The 20,641-nt window shown below is 40.7% G+C and overlaps 1 protein-coding gene across 2 annotated transcripts in view; it reads right to left on the reverse strand.

Annotated features, from left to right (window-relative positions):
- Positions 1 to 573: 573 nt before the first annotated feature.
- LOC136857572 (phytanoyl-CoA dioxygenase, peroxisomal) overlaps positions 574 to 20,641 on the reverse strand; it is a 91,187-nt gene continuing 71,119 nt past the window's right edge. Inside the window, exons 6-9 of one of the 2 annotated variants that reach the window (XM_068225242.1) lie at positions 12,945 to 13,094; positions 12,578 to 12,712; positions 7,132 to 7,269; positions 574 to 3,153 (exon numbers count right to left, since the gene is read on the reverse strand). In XM_068225242.1, the coding sequence (XP_068081343.1) occupies positions 3,100 to 3,153; positions 7,132 to 7,269; positions 12,578 to 12,712; positions 12,945 to 13,094 (477 nt within the window). In that variant the 3' untranslated portion in view covers positions 574 to 3,099. The remainder of the gene's footprint in view (positions 3,154 to 7,131; positions 7,270 to 12,577; positions 12,713 to 12,944; positions 13,095 to 20,641) is intronic. The other variant, XM_068225243.1, reaches the window with a different exon arrangement.

The raw sequence follows: 20,641 nt of genomic DNA on the forward strand, positions 1-20,641 counted from the left end.
AAGATATCGGTCCCTGTTCCTGTACAGGATTGCTGCATTGATACATCTGGCTTTACGCTAGAAAATACAACGGATGGAATGGTTAAAGCCAACTGTAATTCAGTGACTGAAACTATAATGAAGGCATAAAACGATCATTCTTTTCCTAGAGGGATAACGTCACATTAATACGTCGAGGGTTTTCGGCGACGGAAGGATAGGAAAGGGAAGGATTGGGAAGGTAGCGGCCGTGGTCTTAATTAAGGCACAGCTCCAGCATTTGCCTGGTGTGAAAATGGGAAACCACAGAAAACCATCATCTTCAGTGCTGCCGAAGCGATGGTAGGATTCGAACCCACTATCTATCGAATGAATGTTCACAGCTACGCGACCCTAACCGCACAGTCAATTCACTCGGTAGGTCCGGAAGCGGAATGCGGCTTGCACGAGGCACGACAGTACTTGAGTGAATGAGGAAATGTGCCTATAGGAGAATATTCACTGTAAATTAAAAAAAGTTATTTTTCCTAAAACTCAAGAGTAGTGCTATCTTTGAGGGAGGTGAAGGGGATGTCATGAGAGGAAAATATTCAATGAGATATACTTGGATATTTACTAGTACAGTCAATAATAAACTTACCTAATAAGAAGCAAGTTGTATACATTATTAATACATACAGTACAGTATAAGCAGAATTAAAAACAAAGGAACTTGAGAAATACTGCAGCAGTATCTTAAACACTAAACTGCTATAAATTATCTTAACAACCGTTTTCCCATCATACATTTTGGCTGACTGCACTTCCAAGACAAGACTACTGTACAGATTTACTAATAACTCAGTGGTGAGTAACTAGGCTATTATTATTACATTCTCACACAATCGTAATTAGCATAGGCCTATGACGTATTTAACTACACGCAACAGCTGGTGATATGTAGGCATATTTACTCTTCAATGATATAAGGTTATGTTAGCTCACAATCATGGAATACATTATTTCAACGGTATAATTTTTATTATTATTATTATTATTATTATTATTATTATTATTATTATTATTATTATTATTATTATACGCATTAAAACATACCACCTACAAGAGCTGTTGGTGTAGGGCGATTCACTCCGTAAATGCATGAATTTCGCTCACGGTGATACATTATTTTAAGGTATGCCACAGACATTTCAAAGTCGGTGATATTTTATGGGAAATAACTGGTACTGATCGTCAGGAAAAACTTTTAACTACTCCTCTTCCAAGACCATGACTGCCCATCATATTTATCGTCACATTCTGACAGCTGAAGAGAAGAACCAGGCAAAAAAGTAGAATAGAAAGAGAAGCAATAAACAGAGCCGTTGAAAATAGTACATATCTCATACCGTACACAGAATTTCAATCCACAATCTTACACAGCTTAAAAGTACAATAAACATGTTGTTACCTGATGGTTGTTGTACTGTGATGAAGGGAACGTAAGTAATTTTTCTGTACGTCGATACATCAAGGCAACCATACTACATAGCATATGTAATCATCTAATAGGACATGGCCTTTATTCTAAACGGTTTTTATTAAACTATAAAATATTTCTAATATATATGTGAACAAAATGACTAATACAAATGCGGTATATTCTTTAGTTACAAAACATCATAGTTACATTACAAGGAATGAGTGTAACAATGTGTAGAAAGATTCAAGAAATAAGTTAATTCTAGTCCTAGTTGGTGAATTGAACACCGAGGATGATATCCCCACAGTTAATTTAATAGTCGCAGTTAAAACATTTCTTAGTTCATAAAGGAGTATGTGTATGATTTTCTTGTTATTTGTTCAACCTTCTGCCTGATATCTCCTCATGTTTACAAATTTACGGCCGACCCCGTGGTGAAGGGATATAATGCCTGTCTCTTACCCGGAGGCTCCGAGTTCGATTCCCGGCCAAGTCAGGGATTGTTACCTAGATCTGAGGGCTGGTTCGAGGTCGACTCAGCCTACGTGATTACATTTTCAAGCTATCGTACGGTGAGATAGCGACCCTGGTCTAGAAAGCCAAGAATAACGGCCGAGAGGATTCGTCTTGCCGAACACAAAACACCTCGTAATCTGCAGGCCTTCGGGATGAGCAGGGCCAAGGCCAAGCCCTTCAGGGCTCTTGCGCCGTGCGACTTTTACAAATTTACGAGAGTAGCAATTTAATGTTGCCACATGTCAGTACTTTTAAAAGAGTAGGCTCCGGTCTGAATGGTAGTCCCATATTAGGACAGAAACTTACATACTTTCTGGAATACATAAAACATAAAGTTCAAGGTTTCGAACAGAATGACAAATTGGTAACATCGATGGTAGGTGAAATTCTCATTAAACCATACATGAACTTCAAGGGAGGAAACATTGTAGGCTCATGTGCAAATACTGCCAGTGATGCTACGTCAGCTTAGATGTTAGGCCTATGCTAATATTATACGTGCTAGTTTTCTTTTAAGATCATGTAATGCCTATTTAAATTGAAATATATTTGCAACATCCTGTTGTGCTGTTGGCAATTCGGCCTAAGTAAGTTAACATTGCAAGATGCTGTCGTGTTTTACAACTGTTTGCTGTTTATCTTTAATGGCAGAATCACTGAAATACGGTAATAACGACAGTATTCAGTATACTTTAAAATTTAAACGCTATTTGTTAGTAAATAAATTATTCCATTGGCAAAACATATTAAAATCATGTCCGTGTTTAACTATGTTCCGCGTTTCTCTGCATTGCCATCGCCTCCGTAGCGTGACGTCACCACGCTGTTGTTAGGCCTTCTTATCTAGGAGGTGTTGATGAAGGCCGGTTTTATCACCAACCATATGTGTTCACTGTTGAACGTTTCTGCGATGGTTAATAGTGTGAAGTGCTGTGTTGCGCGTAAATGATGAGATGTGTACCCATAATGAAAATCACAAACATCCAGTCCACGTACGGGAGGAATTAATCAAACGTGCCTAATAATCCCCCGCCTGCCCGAGAATCAAACCTAGGAGCATCTGAAGCAAAGACCAGGACTTTAAAATTAGGTTATCATACATAAAAAGTGTCTATATTTGTAGCTATAAACTGCATAATATACTATAGATTCAGTCGTACTCCTCTTGCCAAGCGACATCGGAATTCCCAGAATGCCTGCAAAGAGAAATTTTAAAAAGAGTGAGACTTACAGTGTTGGTAAACTCTTCAGACTGAAGCTACAGTCTGTGTGTTTGGTGGAACTGACAACAGAGTAGACAATAGAAATTCCCTAAAGATACGATGGTTTATATATCCTGATAGTAGATATGTGTAACCAGTCTTAACTTACCAGTGACTTAAAACAACTGCACTTAATGCAATTAAGTACAAAGGATAAAATTAATGAGATAGTAAATACACGGTAAAAATAACACAAGTAATAATATTAAGAAAATAATCTACGCAAGTGATATTAAAACAGATGATTGATTCATGTTTTCCTAGTATATCTACACAGGCACGTTTAAAATCCGGGTTGCTAGACATGTCTCTGACGTCCGCTGTAAAAGTTCCCGACGGATTTTTCAATTGAAGGGTGTAGGCGTATCAGGTACAGTAGTTTGGTTATTGCCAGTTACTTTACATTCACCTGCGTTTGTTTCAAGTGACATCAGTCTTCTTTGAACGACTTCTGTACTTAAGTTCTTAACAAAAGTTTTATAAAATATCTAAAAACAGAAGGAGATTATCATCTACAGATAAAACTGAGTGAGAAAGACGAGCTAAGTGTGCACCGAGTTAGCCGCTCGTTTGGATGTAGAGAAAAAGCATGTTAGGCTAGGGCTACACTTGCGTGATGTCAAGCTGCGTTACTGCGTGGTTTTCACCCAGCCGGGTGACCTGCGAGGTGGGTGGCCACACTTGCGTTCTGTCACACTGGATTTCTGCGCGTTTTTCACGCAGCTGAACGACAGGACGCGTGACCACACTTGCGTGCTTGCACGGCGTGATTTTATTAGTGTGTTGTATACTGTGAAGCAGCAAAGCAGAACAATTTTTCTGCATATGGAAGGTTTTCACTTAAATAATAACTCCATTGTTGCGTTATGTACTGCTCTGGTTGTTCGTCGTCGTCGTCAAAGAAAATATTGGATCCATCCCATAATAAGTGACAGGTTAGCAAATGGACAATTCGTTCTCCTACACAATAAACTAGAAGACAACCAAGATAATTTTTTGAGTATTACAGAATGTCCGTGGCGTCACTGAAATGCTTTTGGTATTTGTTGAAAAATGTTATCAGGAAAATAAACACGACGTCTCCCTCAACTCAGAGCCCGTTTTTTATAATCACGTATCTCTCTTCATGTATCTTTGTTTGAACTCTTGGTCCTCTGTATCGTAAAGGTGCGGGTACTTTTGTACCTCCAAAATTATTAATTGACTGTCTAATTCAGAGTTTTCCAAACTTTTGGGTCTGAGGCCCCCTCAGCATGTCGCATTCATATCCAATTAGCCAAAGCACAGAATTCAGAATTGAGTGAACAAAAAAAGATATAATGTTACTATGTTCGATTGTATTCGTATAATTTAGCACTAGTATTTACTTTCCTTTAAATTAAAATGTACAGTAACTTCATTTACATAAAGACACTTTAGGCTATATATGTATAGACATTATAAAACAATGTGACACTTGGCTAACAATTACAGCACTCTGAATCTGGACACTTACTTGAGAAAATTCACTTGGTACTGTTGCTGGATCAATGGGATAGATAGTGCTGTTTTCCAAAGACCAACGGTAGTCACCCGAATCGAAGATCAGCTTCTACATAGGTTCCGCTTCTGCACTTCGTTTTCATTTGTGTGAGAGCAGAAAATATACAGTCACACAGGTATGTTGTCATGAAGGGAATTAGTCGCAGTGTCCGACTCGTTGGCTGAACGGTCAGCGTACTGACCTTCGGTTCAGAGGGTTCGATTCCCGGCCGGGTCGGGGATTTTAACCTTCATTGGTTAACTCCAATGGCACGGGGGCTGGGTGTATGTGTTGTCGTCATCATTGCATCCTCATCACGACGCGCAGGTCGCCTACGGGAGTCAAATAGAAAGACCTGCACCTGGCGAGCCGAACCCGTCCTGGGATATCTCGGCACTAAAAGCCATACGACATTTCATCGCAGTATTTCCTTTCTAGAAATTGTAGGCCATAGGAGATAGCATGGACAAGTCGATCAGAGGCTTGGGGTTGTGATACAAGGTCTTCACAAGAACTTGTACCATTTATCGACCAAGAATTCCATATACTGTATGTAAGTTATACAACAGTGAAGACATAGTTCCTAAATTAAGAATAATGATAAAATATCGCTCTGTAAATACTTATAACTTACATTATTATTGCGGACCCCTTGGGAATGACTGGTCTAATTCCATTTTGCGAGCTGAAAGTAGAAAACGAACGCAGATGGACCATGCGCAATATTCAAACAGGAGTACAATATTGCATCACGACAGCCAGCCACTGCACTGAACGGGAAAACACGCAAACAAAATGGACCTCGGCCCATTCTCGAGCGGGCGACCTTGAAGATGCACCTTATCTTGTGTCCCACGGCGAAACATCATGCTGTGTGTGGCCGTTACCGTCCAAATATATATTGTGCATTTTTGACGCAAGATTTCACGCAATAACACAACTAGAAATCACGCAAGTGTGGCCCTAGCCTTAGTGTAGAAGTCAAGAATAAAGAAACGATTTTAAGAGCTTACAATAGCAATGAAAACCTGGCCAATAAAAGGAGATTGTTTTTGCTAGTTGTTTTTTTTAAGTCGCACCGACACAGATATGTCTTACGGCGACGATGGGACAGGAAAGGGCTGGGAGTGTGAAGGAAGCGGCCGTGCCCTTAATTAAGGTACCACCAAGCTCGATAGCTGCAGTCGCTTAAGTGCGGCCAGTATCCAGTATTCGGGAGATAGTAGGTTCGAACCGCACTATCGGCAGCCCTGAAGATGGTTTTACCGTGGTTTCCTATTTTCACACCAGGCAAATGCTGGGTCTGTACCTTAATTAAGGCCACGGCCGCTTCCTTCCCACTCCCAGCCCTTCCCTGACCCACCGTCGCCATAAGACCTGTCTGTGTCGGTGCGACGTAAAGCAATTAGCAAAAAGAAAATAAAATAAAATAAGGTACGGCCTCAGTATTTGCCTGGTATGAAAAAGGGTAAACACGGAAAACCATTTTCAGGCCTGCCGACAGTGGGGTTCGAACCTACTATCTCCCGTATACTGGATACTGTCCGCACTTAAGCGACTGCAGCTATCGAGGTCGGTAAGGACACCAGGACTGGCAGTAGGTACTTACCGTTTGAATGGCTATGTAGAGCTAATAACAGGACATATACGTCCAGAATGCAATCTGCTTTAGTTTGTGTGAGCAGTGGACACTTCTTAACAAATGGGCATTTTGTAATCCCCAAAGCAGAAGTTTCACTGTCTTTCCATGAACTGTTCCAAGGGCGTAGCCAGAGGGGGAAGGGGAGTTACTGGGGGTTATACCCTCCATGAAAATTTTACAAAAAGGAAATTAACAGAAAGTGACAATGAACAATAAACTAAATAAACAAACATTCACAGACATAATTGTAAAGCAAACAGTTCTGTTGAATCCATTTTCCAAGGAGGTTCGAAAATTGTATTTTAGATTGTAAACTGAACATACAATTCACTGTAAAACTGTTGAACTTGATCGTAGTGTTTTTATTCTGTATTTTAATGTAGATTTTGTAGTGTACTGCATTCTGAATATCTCCATAATTCATTTGTATGAGTGACCTTACAATGACAAGTCACGCATAGGCCTACACCACGCACGCAGCTTCACTCTGTTCTACCAGCATTTTGTAACTATAACACCTCCCATCGGCCGATCCTGGCTAAGCTACTGAATTGTTCAAGCAGCAATATCATTTGGAACATATTGGCGATGATAAGAATGAAACATGTTTAAATGGGTGGGTGGGTTGGTTGGTTGTTGGTCGGTCGGTCGGTGAATTACTAAATTGGATTCTGGTTGTGCCTTATGTCTGGTATATCGGTTGCAATATTGGCTTTTGTTTATTTCGTTGCTTGCTTCTTTCACTTACCCTGTAGTCCATATCCAATCCTCTTCGCTTGAAAATGGCTAAAATTTCATTTGCTGCATTCTCCTGGGATGTTCCTCGCACTTCTATGTATTCGCAGGCTGAGTCAGCATAGTGGCACGAAATAGATTTTCGGCAGCCCTGTTGAACATAAAACACAAAAAATTAAGAACTTTGTTCTCAAATGCAGCGGAACCTCGATGTCTCGAATCACCTCGGGAGCTACATTTTACAGTATTTCGAATGATCGAAATTTCGAGATATAGAGAATACCGTTTTTGAGCACGTATAGCTCATAAGTGAATCATATGAATCTACCGGCTTATACTGAATACAGCGGAACCTTGGATTGCGAGCATAATTCGTTCCGGCAACATGCTCGTAATCCAAATCGCTCGTATATCAAAGCAAATTTTCCCATAAGAAACTATTGAAACTCGGATGATTCGTCCAAAACACAGAAACATTTATTAGAATAACATTTCTAAAACAAAATATAACGTAAAACAATTAAACTGCACTTTACCTTACAATAGAATCATTGTTGGTGTGAGGGAGACGAGAGATGACATGAGAAGAGTTACTGTGTAGCACGAATTTCACTAACGGAATCACTGCTATCGGTTGGCTCACTGGAAGTGTTTCCTTTTCGTGCAGCTTTAACGAGGAACCTGTCCAATGACTGTTGCTTTTGCCTCTTTTTGAGGATTTCACGAAAATGTGACATTGCATTGTCATTGAACAGATTCAGCTTTTAGCTATTGGCTTTACGTCGCACTGACACAGATATGTCTTATGGCGACGATGGGACAGGAAAGGCCTAGGAAGTGGAAGGAAGCGGCCGTGGCCTTAATTAAGGTACAGCCCCGGCATTTGCCTGGTGTGAAAATGGGAAACCACGGAAAACCATCTTCAGGGCTGCCGACAGTGGGGCTCGAACCCACTATCTCCCGATTACTGGATACTGACCGCACTTAAGCGACTGCAGCTATCGAGTTCGGTTTGAACAGATTCATCCACTGTAATCTTCTCCTTCTTCCGACCAAATTCCTTTTTAGCCTTCTTTTCGTTCACAGGGCCCATCGCTGCAAAACAGTTATATCACAAATGACAGAAACAAAACATGTACACTCGTACGGTGTTCACTATGCGAGCGAGGCACGCCAACTGAAGTCCAGCGCGGGAAATGATTACACACACTTTCCCAGGAAAGAGAATGACAGGGGGAGGGGAAAACAAAGGCACAGGGGAGGTGGAAACGTACGTAATCGTGACGCTCGCATTGCGAAACCTCACTCGCTTATCAAGTCACAATTTATTTAAAATATTTGCTCGTCTTGCAAAACACTCGGAAACCAAGTTATTCGCAATCCGAGGTTCCACTGTACGTATTTTTAACAGTATTTCAAAATACACTAACAAACTCGTATTTTACAACATCTCTTTAATTATAGGTAACTTTTAGAAGACAGAATACAGTAACCAAAACCAAAACCCCAAAGCACTACAACCCTTGAAGGGCCTTGGCCTACCAAGTGACCGCTGCTCAGCCCGGAGGCCTGCAGATTGCGAGGTGTCGTGTGGTCAGCACGACGAATCCTCTCGGCCGTTATTCTTGGCTTTCTAGACCGGGGCCGCTATCTCACCGTCAGATAGCTCCTCAATTCTAATCACATAGGCTGAGTAGACCTCGAACCAGCCCTCAGGTCCAGGTAAAAATCCCTGTCCTGGCCGGGAATCGAACCCGGGGCCTCCAGGTAAGAGGCATGCACGCTACCCCTACACCACGGGGCCGGCTAGAATACAGTAACACCTTTGGAAATAAATCCGTTAGTCTCTTCTGGCTTTACTGTTAACGTTCTTTTCTTACACATACATCTCAACAACATTTATTGCTGTGAAAAACACTGTGATTCACATTCTACTGACTCCGTAAGTAGGTTCGAAGAATAGCCACTGCACTTAACGCCTCGTTCTGCTGACGGTACAGGAGAAGGTAGCTCCAACTCATCTTGTTGTAAATTTCTTCTTCTTCGATGTTAGGTCCTTTTAAACAACAAGCATAATTTCTTCTTCTTCTTCTTCTCCTTCTCCTCCTTCTTCTTCTTCTTCTTCAGCGACGTTGACGGTATCCATAGGAGGCTCAGCCACTATAACGTCTGAGTCCACATTTATGCAAGCCTCAAAATCAGCTTCGCAGTTAACAAGCTGCTGGTACACCACCCATTCTTCAGGAATACGACTGACTTCTTCCTCTTCGTATTATGAAGCTCCTGAGTCACCTTCAAAATCCTGCTTTCCGGAAGCAGTTCACTTGTTTCCTGCTTCATATCAGCACACGATTTACTCAGCATTGTTATCGACTGTAACTGATTAATGTCCGTAAATGACTCTTCGGATTTAGTTCCTCTCAGAATTCTCTGAACAGCACTCTTCCTATTGAAATGCTTCAAGTTTGTAATCACCCCTTGGTCCATGGGCTGTAGTCCGGATGTTTAGTTTGGTGACAAGAAGACCATGCGTACTGTCTTTAACTCCAGAACGAGCACCTTGTGATAAGCAGGACAGTTGTCGACGACTTTCCTCCCTTCACGTTGAAACTTCTCATCAGTACCACGCAGCCAAGATTCGTAAATGGTGCTTATTACTGTATCCACGTCTTTCGTACGTGAGCGGTAATGATTCACGCCCGAGAAACTGCGAAGCTTCGCGGATTTTCCGATCAGTAGAAGTCTATTTTTCGGTTCGCGTCATATTAGCACCCAGCATGACTGTAACCCTTTCTTTACTTGTTCACTATTCCTCACAAACCACGTATGCTGTATTGCACAGTTAATGTTGTACATAATTCGAGTTACTGAGTATTTCTTTGCTTCAACGCAGTAAACGTTTGCTTCGAGAAATCGAGAAATTCGTGTAACAGAATTTCGAGTAATAGAGAAATAAATACACGTGAAAAATAGGACAAACGGCCGGGAAGCTTAAGTTACTTCGAGATACTGAAAATTCGAGTAAAGGAGGTTCGAGATATCGAGGTTCGACTGTAGGTATAATAGTCCTTTCATTTCTCTTTAGTGCCCAGTCGGCACAGAATTTCAAAAAATAAACCATTCAACGCAGCCATGAAATTTGATATGGATTTAGGGCAGAAAGATAATATACGATATAACAATGCATGCTAGAGGGGAGAGTCAGTTAAAATTAGGATACATTGAACATTTCACTATATTCCCAGGATGAACCACAACAATGGCAGGAAATAGCTTACCGGCAGCCCTGTTGAATGAAAGAGCACAGCGCAGGAAGCGAGAATCCAAACATGCCGCGCAAGAATCGAATATCTGAAGGAGTGTTTGTTACCGTACTAAATAATGCGTACGTATGTGCTCATTTCCCTCTGTGGTGTAGTGGTCAGTGTGATTGGTTGTCAACCGCCGAAGGATCGGGTTCGATTCCAGACTCTGTCACGAAATTTGGAAAGTGGCACGAGGACTGGAACGGGTTCGACTCAGCCGATGAAGGTCAGCTGAGTAAAGGAGGTTCGATTCCCACCTCAGTCATCTTCAAAGTGGTTTTACGTGGTTTCCCCACTTCTTCTCCAGACAAATGCCGGGATGGTACCTAACTTAAAGCCACGGCCGCTTCCTTCCCTCTTCCTTGCCTGTCCCTTCCAATCTTCACATCCCCCAATAGGCCCCTGTTCAGCATAACAGGTGAGGCCGCCTGAGCGAGGTACTGGTCATACTCCCCAGTTGTATCCCCCGACCAAGAGTCTGAAGCTCCAGGACACTGCCCTTGAGGCGGTAGAGGTGGAATCCCTCGCTAAGTCCGAGGGAAAAAACCGAACCTGGAGGGTAAACAGATGATGATGATGATGAGATACAGCAGCTTGTTGAGGGAAGATTTTCTTCTGGTGCGGAAATAGTGTATAGGTTTGATGGCGGATTATCTAATCACAGCAGACTGCGCGCCAAGACCAAAATCAGCTATCGAACTGAGAAAGAAGGTGTTCTAGTCAATCCAGTATATAACCTACAAAGTATTTTGAATTCATATAACCAAACATTTACCAGTATCGGATTGGAACAGAGCATTAACAAAGCACAGATTCTTTACCAATGTCCACCAAATTCGAACGAGGCAGTCTCTTCTATCACGATCAACGGTAAAACGTAACAAAATAACGAACACTTCGTATACCTTGGTTGCCTTACCTCGACAATTGCAGATGTATGCACATTACCGCATCAAATGCGCTAGTGCAGCGTTTGGTTGTTTCTTTGAAAAGGTCTTCGACAACCTCGGCCTCATAGTCCAGACCAAGTTATATGCCACTGACGTTCGGGCGCGAGACTTGGAATACTTATAAAGGACACTTGAACTATCTAGAAAAAATACCTGCGATGTTTTAGAATAAAGAGTAACATGGCAGGACCTTAGAAAAATAATCAGAATCTTTGGTAGAAGCCAATGCCACGAGCATTGATAAAATGATTACCAAACTTCAACTTCGATGGGCTGGCCATGTTGTTCGCATGTCAGGCATACGCCTTCCAAAGTAAGGGAAGAAGTAAAAAATTCACAATTGAAAGATGGATAACGCGTTCGTGGAGGACAGCTAAAACAATACAGAGATTTTCGAAAGTTGAATATGACGAAGTGCAAAACTGACTTCTTTCATCTTACGTACGCGATACCAGTTAACTAGTCTTAGCTTCACAGAGATACTGTGTGTCGCGGGTTTATTTTGTTCTTCTGTTCATGAATAAAACTTTGATAGTGCTTTGGAGCAAGGATTTTATAAACGAAATCGACTCTCAGCCTGTTAGGTCGTGTCACATACGTATAGTACGTGTTAAAGAGATGTTAATCTCAAGCCCCATCGTGAAACAGCCCCGAAAGGCCTTGGCCTACCAAACGACCGCCACTCAGCCCGAAAGATTGTAGATTACGAGGTGTCGTGTGGTCAGCACGACGAATCATCTCGGTCGTTATTCTTGGCTTTCTAGATCAGGGCCGCTATCTCACCATGAATAGCTCAGTTCTAATCACGCAGGATGAGTGCACCTCGAACCGCCCTCAGATCGAGGTAAAAATCCGTGACATGGCCGGGAATCGAAGCCGAGGTCTCCGGGTAAGAGGCAGGCACGCTACCCCTATACCGCGGGACAAGCACGAAGAGATGTTAAGCACAGAACAAAAGTGGCCACCCGGACACCAGTGGGATCCGAACTTACAACTTTCCTACAACATTTCTTCAACACGTACCATATGTATGTAACACGACCTAATTGGTCGAAAGTCAATTTAGATTACAATACGGTCATGAAAATTCAATACTCATTGATGTTATAAATCTTATGATACACAGCTCTGTTATATCTTCAAAAAAATTTCAAATATTGAATCCTTGAACGTAGAATTATGGATTCAATATACTATTCAGTACCTTTGTGGAGTTTACGCCTGACCCATGGATCAATAAAGGGTGGAAGAACACTGTGTCACCAGGCTCCATCTCCAGGGGAATGCGTGGATAGTGGTCAAATCCTTGAACTCCATGGAATGCCTTATTTACTCCATTCTGCAGGAAAGAACACAAGCCTTTCATAGTAACATTCTTAGAAAACATCAGACATTGATCAAACACGATAACATGAATTTCTTCTCGTAACTTCTTTGAAATGGGTAATATAACCTTCTAATGCTTACTGTCATAGTATCTTTCATGAAAATGTTCCTGTGTCCGAGACTGCGAACTTGGATAAAATACCAGCCTTTCCCTTCCAATTAATAATGACATTGAAGTCACTCACCTCCCATCGCGGGTAATCGTGACGAAGAAGGATGCCCTTGTGACTGCCAGGTATTACCTCTAGGCATCCATTGTCCACTGTCACGCGGTCTATGGCCGTCCATGATGCCACGATCCTGTCCGCAGGACGGAATGAGAAGTAGTGCAAATCCTGAAACCAATGAAAGACATAAACTCCACAGACTGCCTCAAATGGTGGATTCAATTCATTGTAACTGCTAGTAAAAGGTCATATAGTCAAGTGTCACGTTTGTGCTTCATAAAATCGGCTGTACACTTCTTGCAAAATGCAGTACGGTACTGAAGTTGAGCTGGACCGTATCGAGTTAGAGAATTCTGTGAGACATCCACTCAAGTACCACGTGATACAAGAGACATTTCCAAAATATGATTTGTGGATAAATAAGGCCTCTTAAAATAGTTATATTGAAGTTTTTTCTTTTGCTATTTGCTTTACGTGGACACAGATAGCTCTTACGGCGACGATGGGACAGGGAAGGCCTAGGAATGGGAAGGAAGCGGCAGTGGAATTAATTAACGTACAGCCCCAGCATTTGCCTGGTGTGAAAATGGGAAACCACGGAGAACTGTCTTCAGGGCTTAAACGTGATATTTTCTCTCTATATAGGGTTTATCAGAACTATACGGACAAAAAATTCGGGATGCTTTTCATATTATGTTTAAAACGATGGTGCAATCGAATTGGCGGAGAATTATTTTTCTGAAAAATGAGGTTACTTTGTTACTGCCGAACACGCGATTCATATTGTCGAACTTGCCTTATTTGCTATTCCAGAGAGCCAGCCGCTGCCTGTCGCAGTGCTTCAGAGGAGGGAAGGGAAGGGAAGGGAACGGAAGGGAAGGGAAGGGAAGGGAAGGGAAGGGAAGGGAAGGGAAGGGAAAGGAAGGTAGGGGAAGTGGGAGACAGTGGTAATGCTCGGCGCAAATGCACAAGTTTCCCGTTCGTTTTGCATAGTCGCTTCCCAGCCCCAGTAGGCAGTGTACAGTTCGTTGTGCACAAATGAAAACCCAGTAGAAAGAGAAGATGAACTTGTACCAAGAATACAGGCAGTGTGCAGGTCGTTCGCGACACACCACACATCCTGAACATATCACTACTACACCGGTGTGAAATGTGCATTGAAGTAGAACGGGGGCATTTTGAACATCTACTGTAATCAAACCATTGTGCTTATTGTTATATTCGTTCAGTATTTCATTCCATTTACAATGTTGTGAGTGAAGGAATACACAATCGTGGGGCGGCAGCGTTGCATCTTCGAGCATGTTAAATAATAAAGAACGTTACTGTGACCAACAGACGAGAGGTGAAACGATCTGGTGCATTCTTTGACTGACAAGTTTGTCTTAATTACCGTGTGTTATTGTACTGTGTGTGCAGTTTCTGCTATTTAATAAATGAACTGTGGATATTGCCTGTAAGAGACAAGGGCAATCCTGTGCGAGTCAAACGAGGAAACTTGTTCATTTGCGCGGAGCATTATCTCTGTTCCATCATTCACCCCACTTCCCCTCCCTCACTTCTCTACCCTGATGCACGAAAGCGGCTTGTGCTACTGCCTTCGTGAAGTACAGGCCGTACTGCAGCTCTGATGACGTCACGCTTTGGGTGGGACTTGAAGGCGACATGCATCCGCTCCGCTTGTATAACACACTCGTTTAAGTTACTTAAGAAACTGTTAACGCCTTATAAAACCAAAAACTATTCATAAATATTTGTTAATTCTGATACACAATGAATATCCTTCCCTGTAACGTTCTATTTATCGCGTATATCCGTTTGCGTCCGTGAGCACAGGCTAACACTTCGAGACATTTTCTAGTCAACTAGAACATTCATTTCATACACACAGATAGAAAACATGCAACCAATTACCAATACAATATACTACAAATGTAAATTATTTCTCTACCACCAATCCAGTGCCTACAAGAGAGATTACGAGCAAGCTAACCTCCAACAATAACAAAACATTTACTGTCACTGTCGTGAAATTAAGTTATTGTCAAAAATATAGATTTTAAACAGCAAATAACGTGTAAAAATTATTTTCATATTCAGTTTTCATTGAATAACCCTGCACCATTGCCTATGGTATGAAGTGTGATAGGGCAAATCTCAGCAGTCTTATTCCACAATGCATTTCGAAAATGCATAAATTGGATTTGAATTTTCAAATACAGTGAAACCTCGGAATGCGGGTAACTTGGTGTACGAGTGTTTTGCAAGACGAGCAAACATTTTAAATAAATTGTAACTTGATAAGCGAGTGAGGTTCCGCAATACGAGCGTCACGTGTGCCTACCTTTTCTCTTCCCCTGTGCCTTTGTTGAATGGATGAACGTGGTCTTTGGTTCTGTATTGAAGAAATACCTTTCAGAAAATAATCAGCCGCTCAAAGTCTTGCTGGTTATGGACAATGCTCCTGCTCATCTTCCTGGCTTTGAGGCCTTAAGGACGACTTACTGGAGGAATTCAAGCTCGTTAAGGGTAACTTCCTTCCTCCCAACACTACTCCAGCCTATGGATCAGCAAGTCATTTCGAAATTCAAGAAGCTATACACCAAAGCACTATTTCAGCGATGCTTCGAAGTGACCGAAGGAATAAACCTTACCCTCCGTGAGTTTGGGAGAAATCATTTCCCCATCGTGAACTGCCTGAAGATCATTGATAAAGCCAAGAGAACTCCACTTCCGCTTGAGGAAAGCTGTGGCCTGACTGTGTTTTTAGACGTGACTTTGAGGGGATTGTTGGTGACAGTGAACCGCCGATTGTTGATGAAATTGTGTCCTTAGGGAAGACTATGGAGCTGGAGGTGAATGACGTGGACATTCAAGAGCAGGTGGAAGAACATAGCCAGGAACTGACCACCAACGAACTGATGGATCTGCATCGCGAACAACAGGAGGATGTTATGGAGGAGATCTCGTCCGGGGAAGAGGAAAAGTCAATGGAATCTCTCACTTCAACTGAGATTCAGGAGAAGTGCAAAATGTGGGAAACGGTACAAAATTTTGTAGAGAAACACCACCCGAATAAGGTTGTAGTAGTGCGAGTGATGAACCAGTTCAATGACAATCCAGTGCCACATTTTCGTGAAATCCTCAAAAAGAGGCAAAAGCAACAGTCATTGGACAGGTTCCTCATTAAAGTTGCATGAAAGAAATAATTCCAGTGAGCCAACAGATAGCAGTGATTCCGTTCGTGAAATTCGTGCTACACAGTAACTTTTCTCATGTCATCTCTCGTCTCCCTCACACCAACAATGATTCTATGGTAAGGTAAAGTGCAGTTTAATTTGTCTTACGTTATATTTTGTTTTAGAAATGGTATGCGAATAAATATTTTTGTGTTGCGGACGAATCATCCGCGTTTCAATTGTTTCTTATGGGAAAACTTGCTTTGATATACGAGCGCTTTGGATTACAAGCATGTTGCCGGAACGAATTATGCTCGTCATACAAGGTTCCACTGCATACTGAATTCAAGAAATCCTTAGGTATGATTACATACAGATATACTGTACCAGGAAAAATCACAGGAAAAGGAGTATGAGAATGGTCCTAGGGAGTGTTCAGTTCTTAGGAGCCGGTACACGGAAAGGAGTTCGCAGTGCGAAATAATAGATGTTATTCTTCTAAAATTAAATTTATTTAACTGATATGATGCATAAATAACCTATTTACTATTTCGCATTTGAAATCAGAAATTAATTGTTACTCTCTTCTGTGGGACTTATTATTGCATGTTGTAAGCAATGTTAAGAATCCTGAAAAATGCTTGTGACGAAAGAAATTTGAAAATAAATTAATCTTATTCCTTAATTTCACAAAATAAATATTGCTTCATAATTTCCTAGAGTCTTTCTAGAAATATCACTTGAAAATCTACTTTCTAAAAATATCACTTGAAACCTAAAGTCTTTCTATAATTAGCATTTCACATTCCTAAAGACTTTCTAAAATTATTATTTGAAATACCTAAAGTCTTTTCTAGTATTATCACTCGAAATTTCTAAAGTATTTTTTATAGAATTATCACTTGAAATATCTAAAAGTCTTTTTAGATTAGCACTTGAAAAGAGAAGATATAAAGTTACTATTTCAGGAAGTCTAGTATGACTTTGTAACTGACTAGTGTTATTTAACACTTTGAAATTGAATGACTTCAAACTTGAAAGTAATCACTGTCTTTACAGTTCAAAAGTTTGATGTGAAATGCACTCGTATCACCTGAATAATTGTTCATACTGGAACTGGTGAAAGCGGCTCAGCGAACAGCATTGGGAACTCCGTCGGTGTCGTGATGTCCACAATAGCACCACGTACCATCTCCCACGATGTACCACGTACTATCTCCCACGCTGTACCACGTTTAATCCCACGTTGTATCAGATGTCAGGTTGATATGAGAGTTAAACACTAAGTCAAGATTTCTAGTATCACTTAGTAAACTGTGGTGTCACGAGAAAGTTCAATTGACAGATTAAATTGTGAGTGTCGAAACAGCACGATTCGATTAAGTGAAAATCAGTAAAACAGCACTTACTAGTAATATCACAGTTCGAATCACAGTCTATCGTGTAAAGTTTGAAATGAGAAGCACAGTTCTGAAAAAAGTAACTTGACTAGCTAGGAATACACTTTGAAATAAAAGCACACTTTGAAATAGTCATGGTTTCGAAGCACAGTTCAAATAAACACAGTTCGAAAAATTCTACTTTTCGAACACGCTTCAAAGCACAGTTTCTTAATAATTCATCCTATTTACACAGGTGAGCAATGCCACTGTCATTCTAAAGCTCATTGTCTTTGGTTGAAAATAAGATTTAACACGAAGACTAAAGTTTGTCGTGTTATGAAGATGTAATTTGAATGTTCCTAATTGTTCATGACACAAATATTAAGGAGATAATATGTGTTATTTCCTTTCACATGAGTTACTATTTCCATAATTTGTTATAAAATAACCTTAATATTCACTTGGTTATCTAATATCACTGTTCACAAGTAAGACAACAAAGTTGGTCACACTCTGTTACGAAAATGCTAAGTTCGGAGATATCGAGAATATTATAAGTTCCGAGCAATTAGTGTCAAATGTTAAAGTTCACCGTAACACACGCTGAAATATTATAAATCCTGACCTATTACCGAGAAATGTTCGTCTTGAAACACGCTGGATTTTTCTAAGTACCAATGCATTGTTGAAATTTTTACAAGTACGACGATTGGTACAACGTAAAGAACGACAAAGTTTCCAGGTTCACGACCCGTACGCGGCGACAGTATGACGATCCGTCATGGTCGAGTTGCAATTTGTAACTGGCTATAAATCTCTAATGTCCCTCCTTTTATACGCAAATTAGAGGTCAGCTGCTTTTAGCTCGTGGAAAATGTGATTTCTTCCCAACTCAATATCTCCATAATCTGTGGGTTGATTTGCGTGCAATTTTGACACGGTGACTTTTAAATAGTGGGCGTCACGAACACGTACTTCATTTTCCTGTATCTCAAAGGGTTTAGGAGATATAAAAATGCTTCGAGTACATTCCAGAGGAGCGAGTCAGCTTCACGTGATGATTGCTGAGAGCTTGCATCCGGGAGATAGTAGGTTCGAATCCCACTATCGGCAGCCCTGAAAATGGTTTTCCGTGGTTTCCCATTTTCACACCAGGCAAATGCTGGGGCTGTACCTTAATTAAGGCCACGGCCGCTTCCTTCCAACTCCTAGGCCTTTCCTATCCCATCGTCGCCATAAGACCTATCTGTGCCGGTGCGACGTAAAGCCCCTAGCAAAAAGTGATGATTGCGTCATAGCCGATGACGTAGTTATCACTCTCACTCTTGGTCCCGTAGCTCCGTGCCGTCCCGTAACCTTGCGCGCTGTACTCAAGTGTTCGCGCCGTCCCGTTGCAAATACTTACATACACACATACATACACACATACATACATTCATTCATTCATACATACATACATACATACTGCTACCTTTCCACCCCACGCCATTTGCCGGACAGAACCAAATGACTGCATGATAATTCCTAAAAAAAACGGGATACTGCCATATAGCACCATACGCCAAAGCGCCTGATGGAAAGGGACCTTTTTAGTCTAGAGTCAAATGCCACCTCATCAGGAAGGAACAAAAAAAAATTCAGAATGATGGGTGAGCAAATGCTCTTCCGACCGTGCAAGGGTCTACTGCACCCTTCCGTTCCAAAGAATCAAACCACCGACCTCCCAAGGCCATGGTACGTTCGCGGCAGAAGATCAAAGAAAATAACACATAACTAGCTTAAAGGCATAAATGAACGGAAGGAAACCTGGGATACAATGTTATTCGGCAAAATGACAGGCAGACAAAAATTTAAATACCTATTTATTGAGCCTTGATAAATCAAATTAATTAAAGGTTGATCCTGAATATTTATAGCATATCAATGTTGAATATGCAATGTCCAACGGACTAAATATAAATTGTAAAGTGTCAAAAAAAATTTATTTCTCCTTTACTTCTATCTTCTTCCCGACATGATGATAAATATTACATCATAATTTGTATAACATACTTTTCAAAATTAAAAAAAATCAGAAATATCCTTATAAATGCGACGGTTATCATTACGAACTTTCTTCACTATCAGAAGAAACAATTATTTATACAACAAAATAAATTGAAGATAACTTGAAGTGGTCACCTAGCTAAATTAATTATATTACAAAAATAAACAAAGAATAAATGAATGCTAGTCGATATAATCCTAATCAAAATAAAATGACTGATGTTGGGTCCAGAAATCGAACCCACATCCCAATGGATCCAATGACAAAAATTACGAAAATAAAACTCGATTTGTCATCCACATAAAGAGTGAAACACGACTAAAAGAATGTATAAAAAGGAAAATATGTACACAATATGAAAATAAACAATAACAATATACACATGCAATTGGCTGTATATATAAAAAAATGTGACAACAATAATCCATGGTTGCCTCAAAACTCGAACCAATGATATCGAAGATGGCGTCGACAAACGGGACTAATAAAACTGCCTTTCTTAATTAATCATATGGTCAACAAATAAATGATAATACTGGCGTTCCAGTTAGTTAAATATATTTATAAGATCATACATGAAAAAGTCAAAGAACCCTTTAAACAATAATCGGTGTTGTACAGCTTTCATTCTAAGTGGAATAGCTCGAACAATACAGCATACGGTAACCCTCTGCAAGAGCCAAACCCTTTTCACTCTCCCCTCATCGTAAATCTCTGGACGTCAAAGCCCGGCTAATAATGGCTCGGTGTGGCAGAAATATCCTTTCAACATCTCAAGGTGAAAGCAAATCGTTTCCCTTGGAACACATATTTGTTAAATAATCTTATTTCATTATATATTCTCATATCATATTTCCAAAGCTCCACTGGCTTATAAATTCACTGTCCTGCCACAATTATATAATACAATATCAATCCACTGTTCATTGTCTCATATTCACATCCATCAACTCAGAATGACCAGCTTCGATTCCATCCGATTACAGAATACAGCCTAGGTTTTTCCTACATTTTAAAATCAAATCAATAAAGTCAAATATGGATTTTAAACATATCCATAAGGATATTCTCATATTCAGAAAGGGAAATTATTCGACATTAAAGGAA

Source organism: Anabrus simplex, chromosome 1 (genome assembly GCF_040414725.1).
Source record: "Anabrus simplex isolate iqAnaSimp1 chromosome 1, ASM4041472v1, whole genome shotgun sequence".
Classification (NCBI taxonomy): domain Eukaryota; kingdom Metazoa; phylum Arthropoda; class Insecta; order Orthoptera; family Tettigoniidae; genus Anabrus; species Anabrus simplex.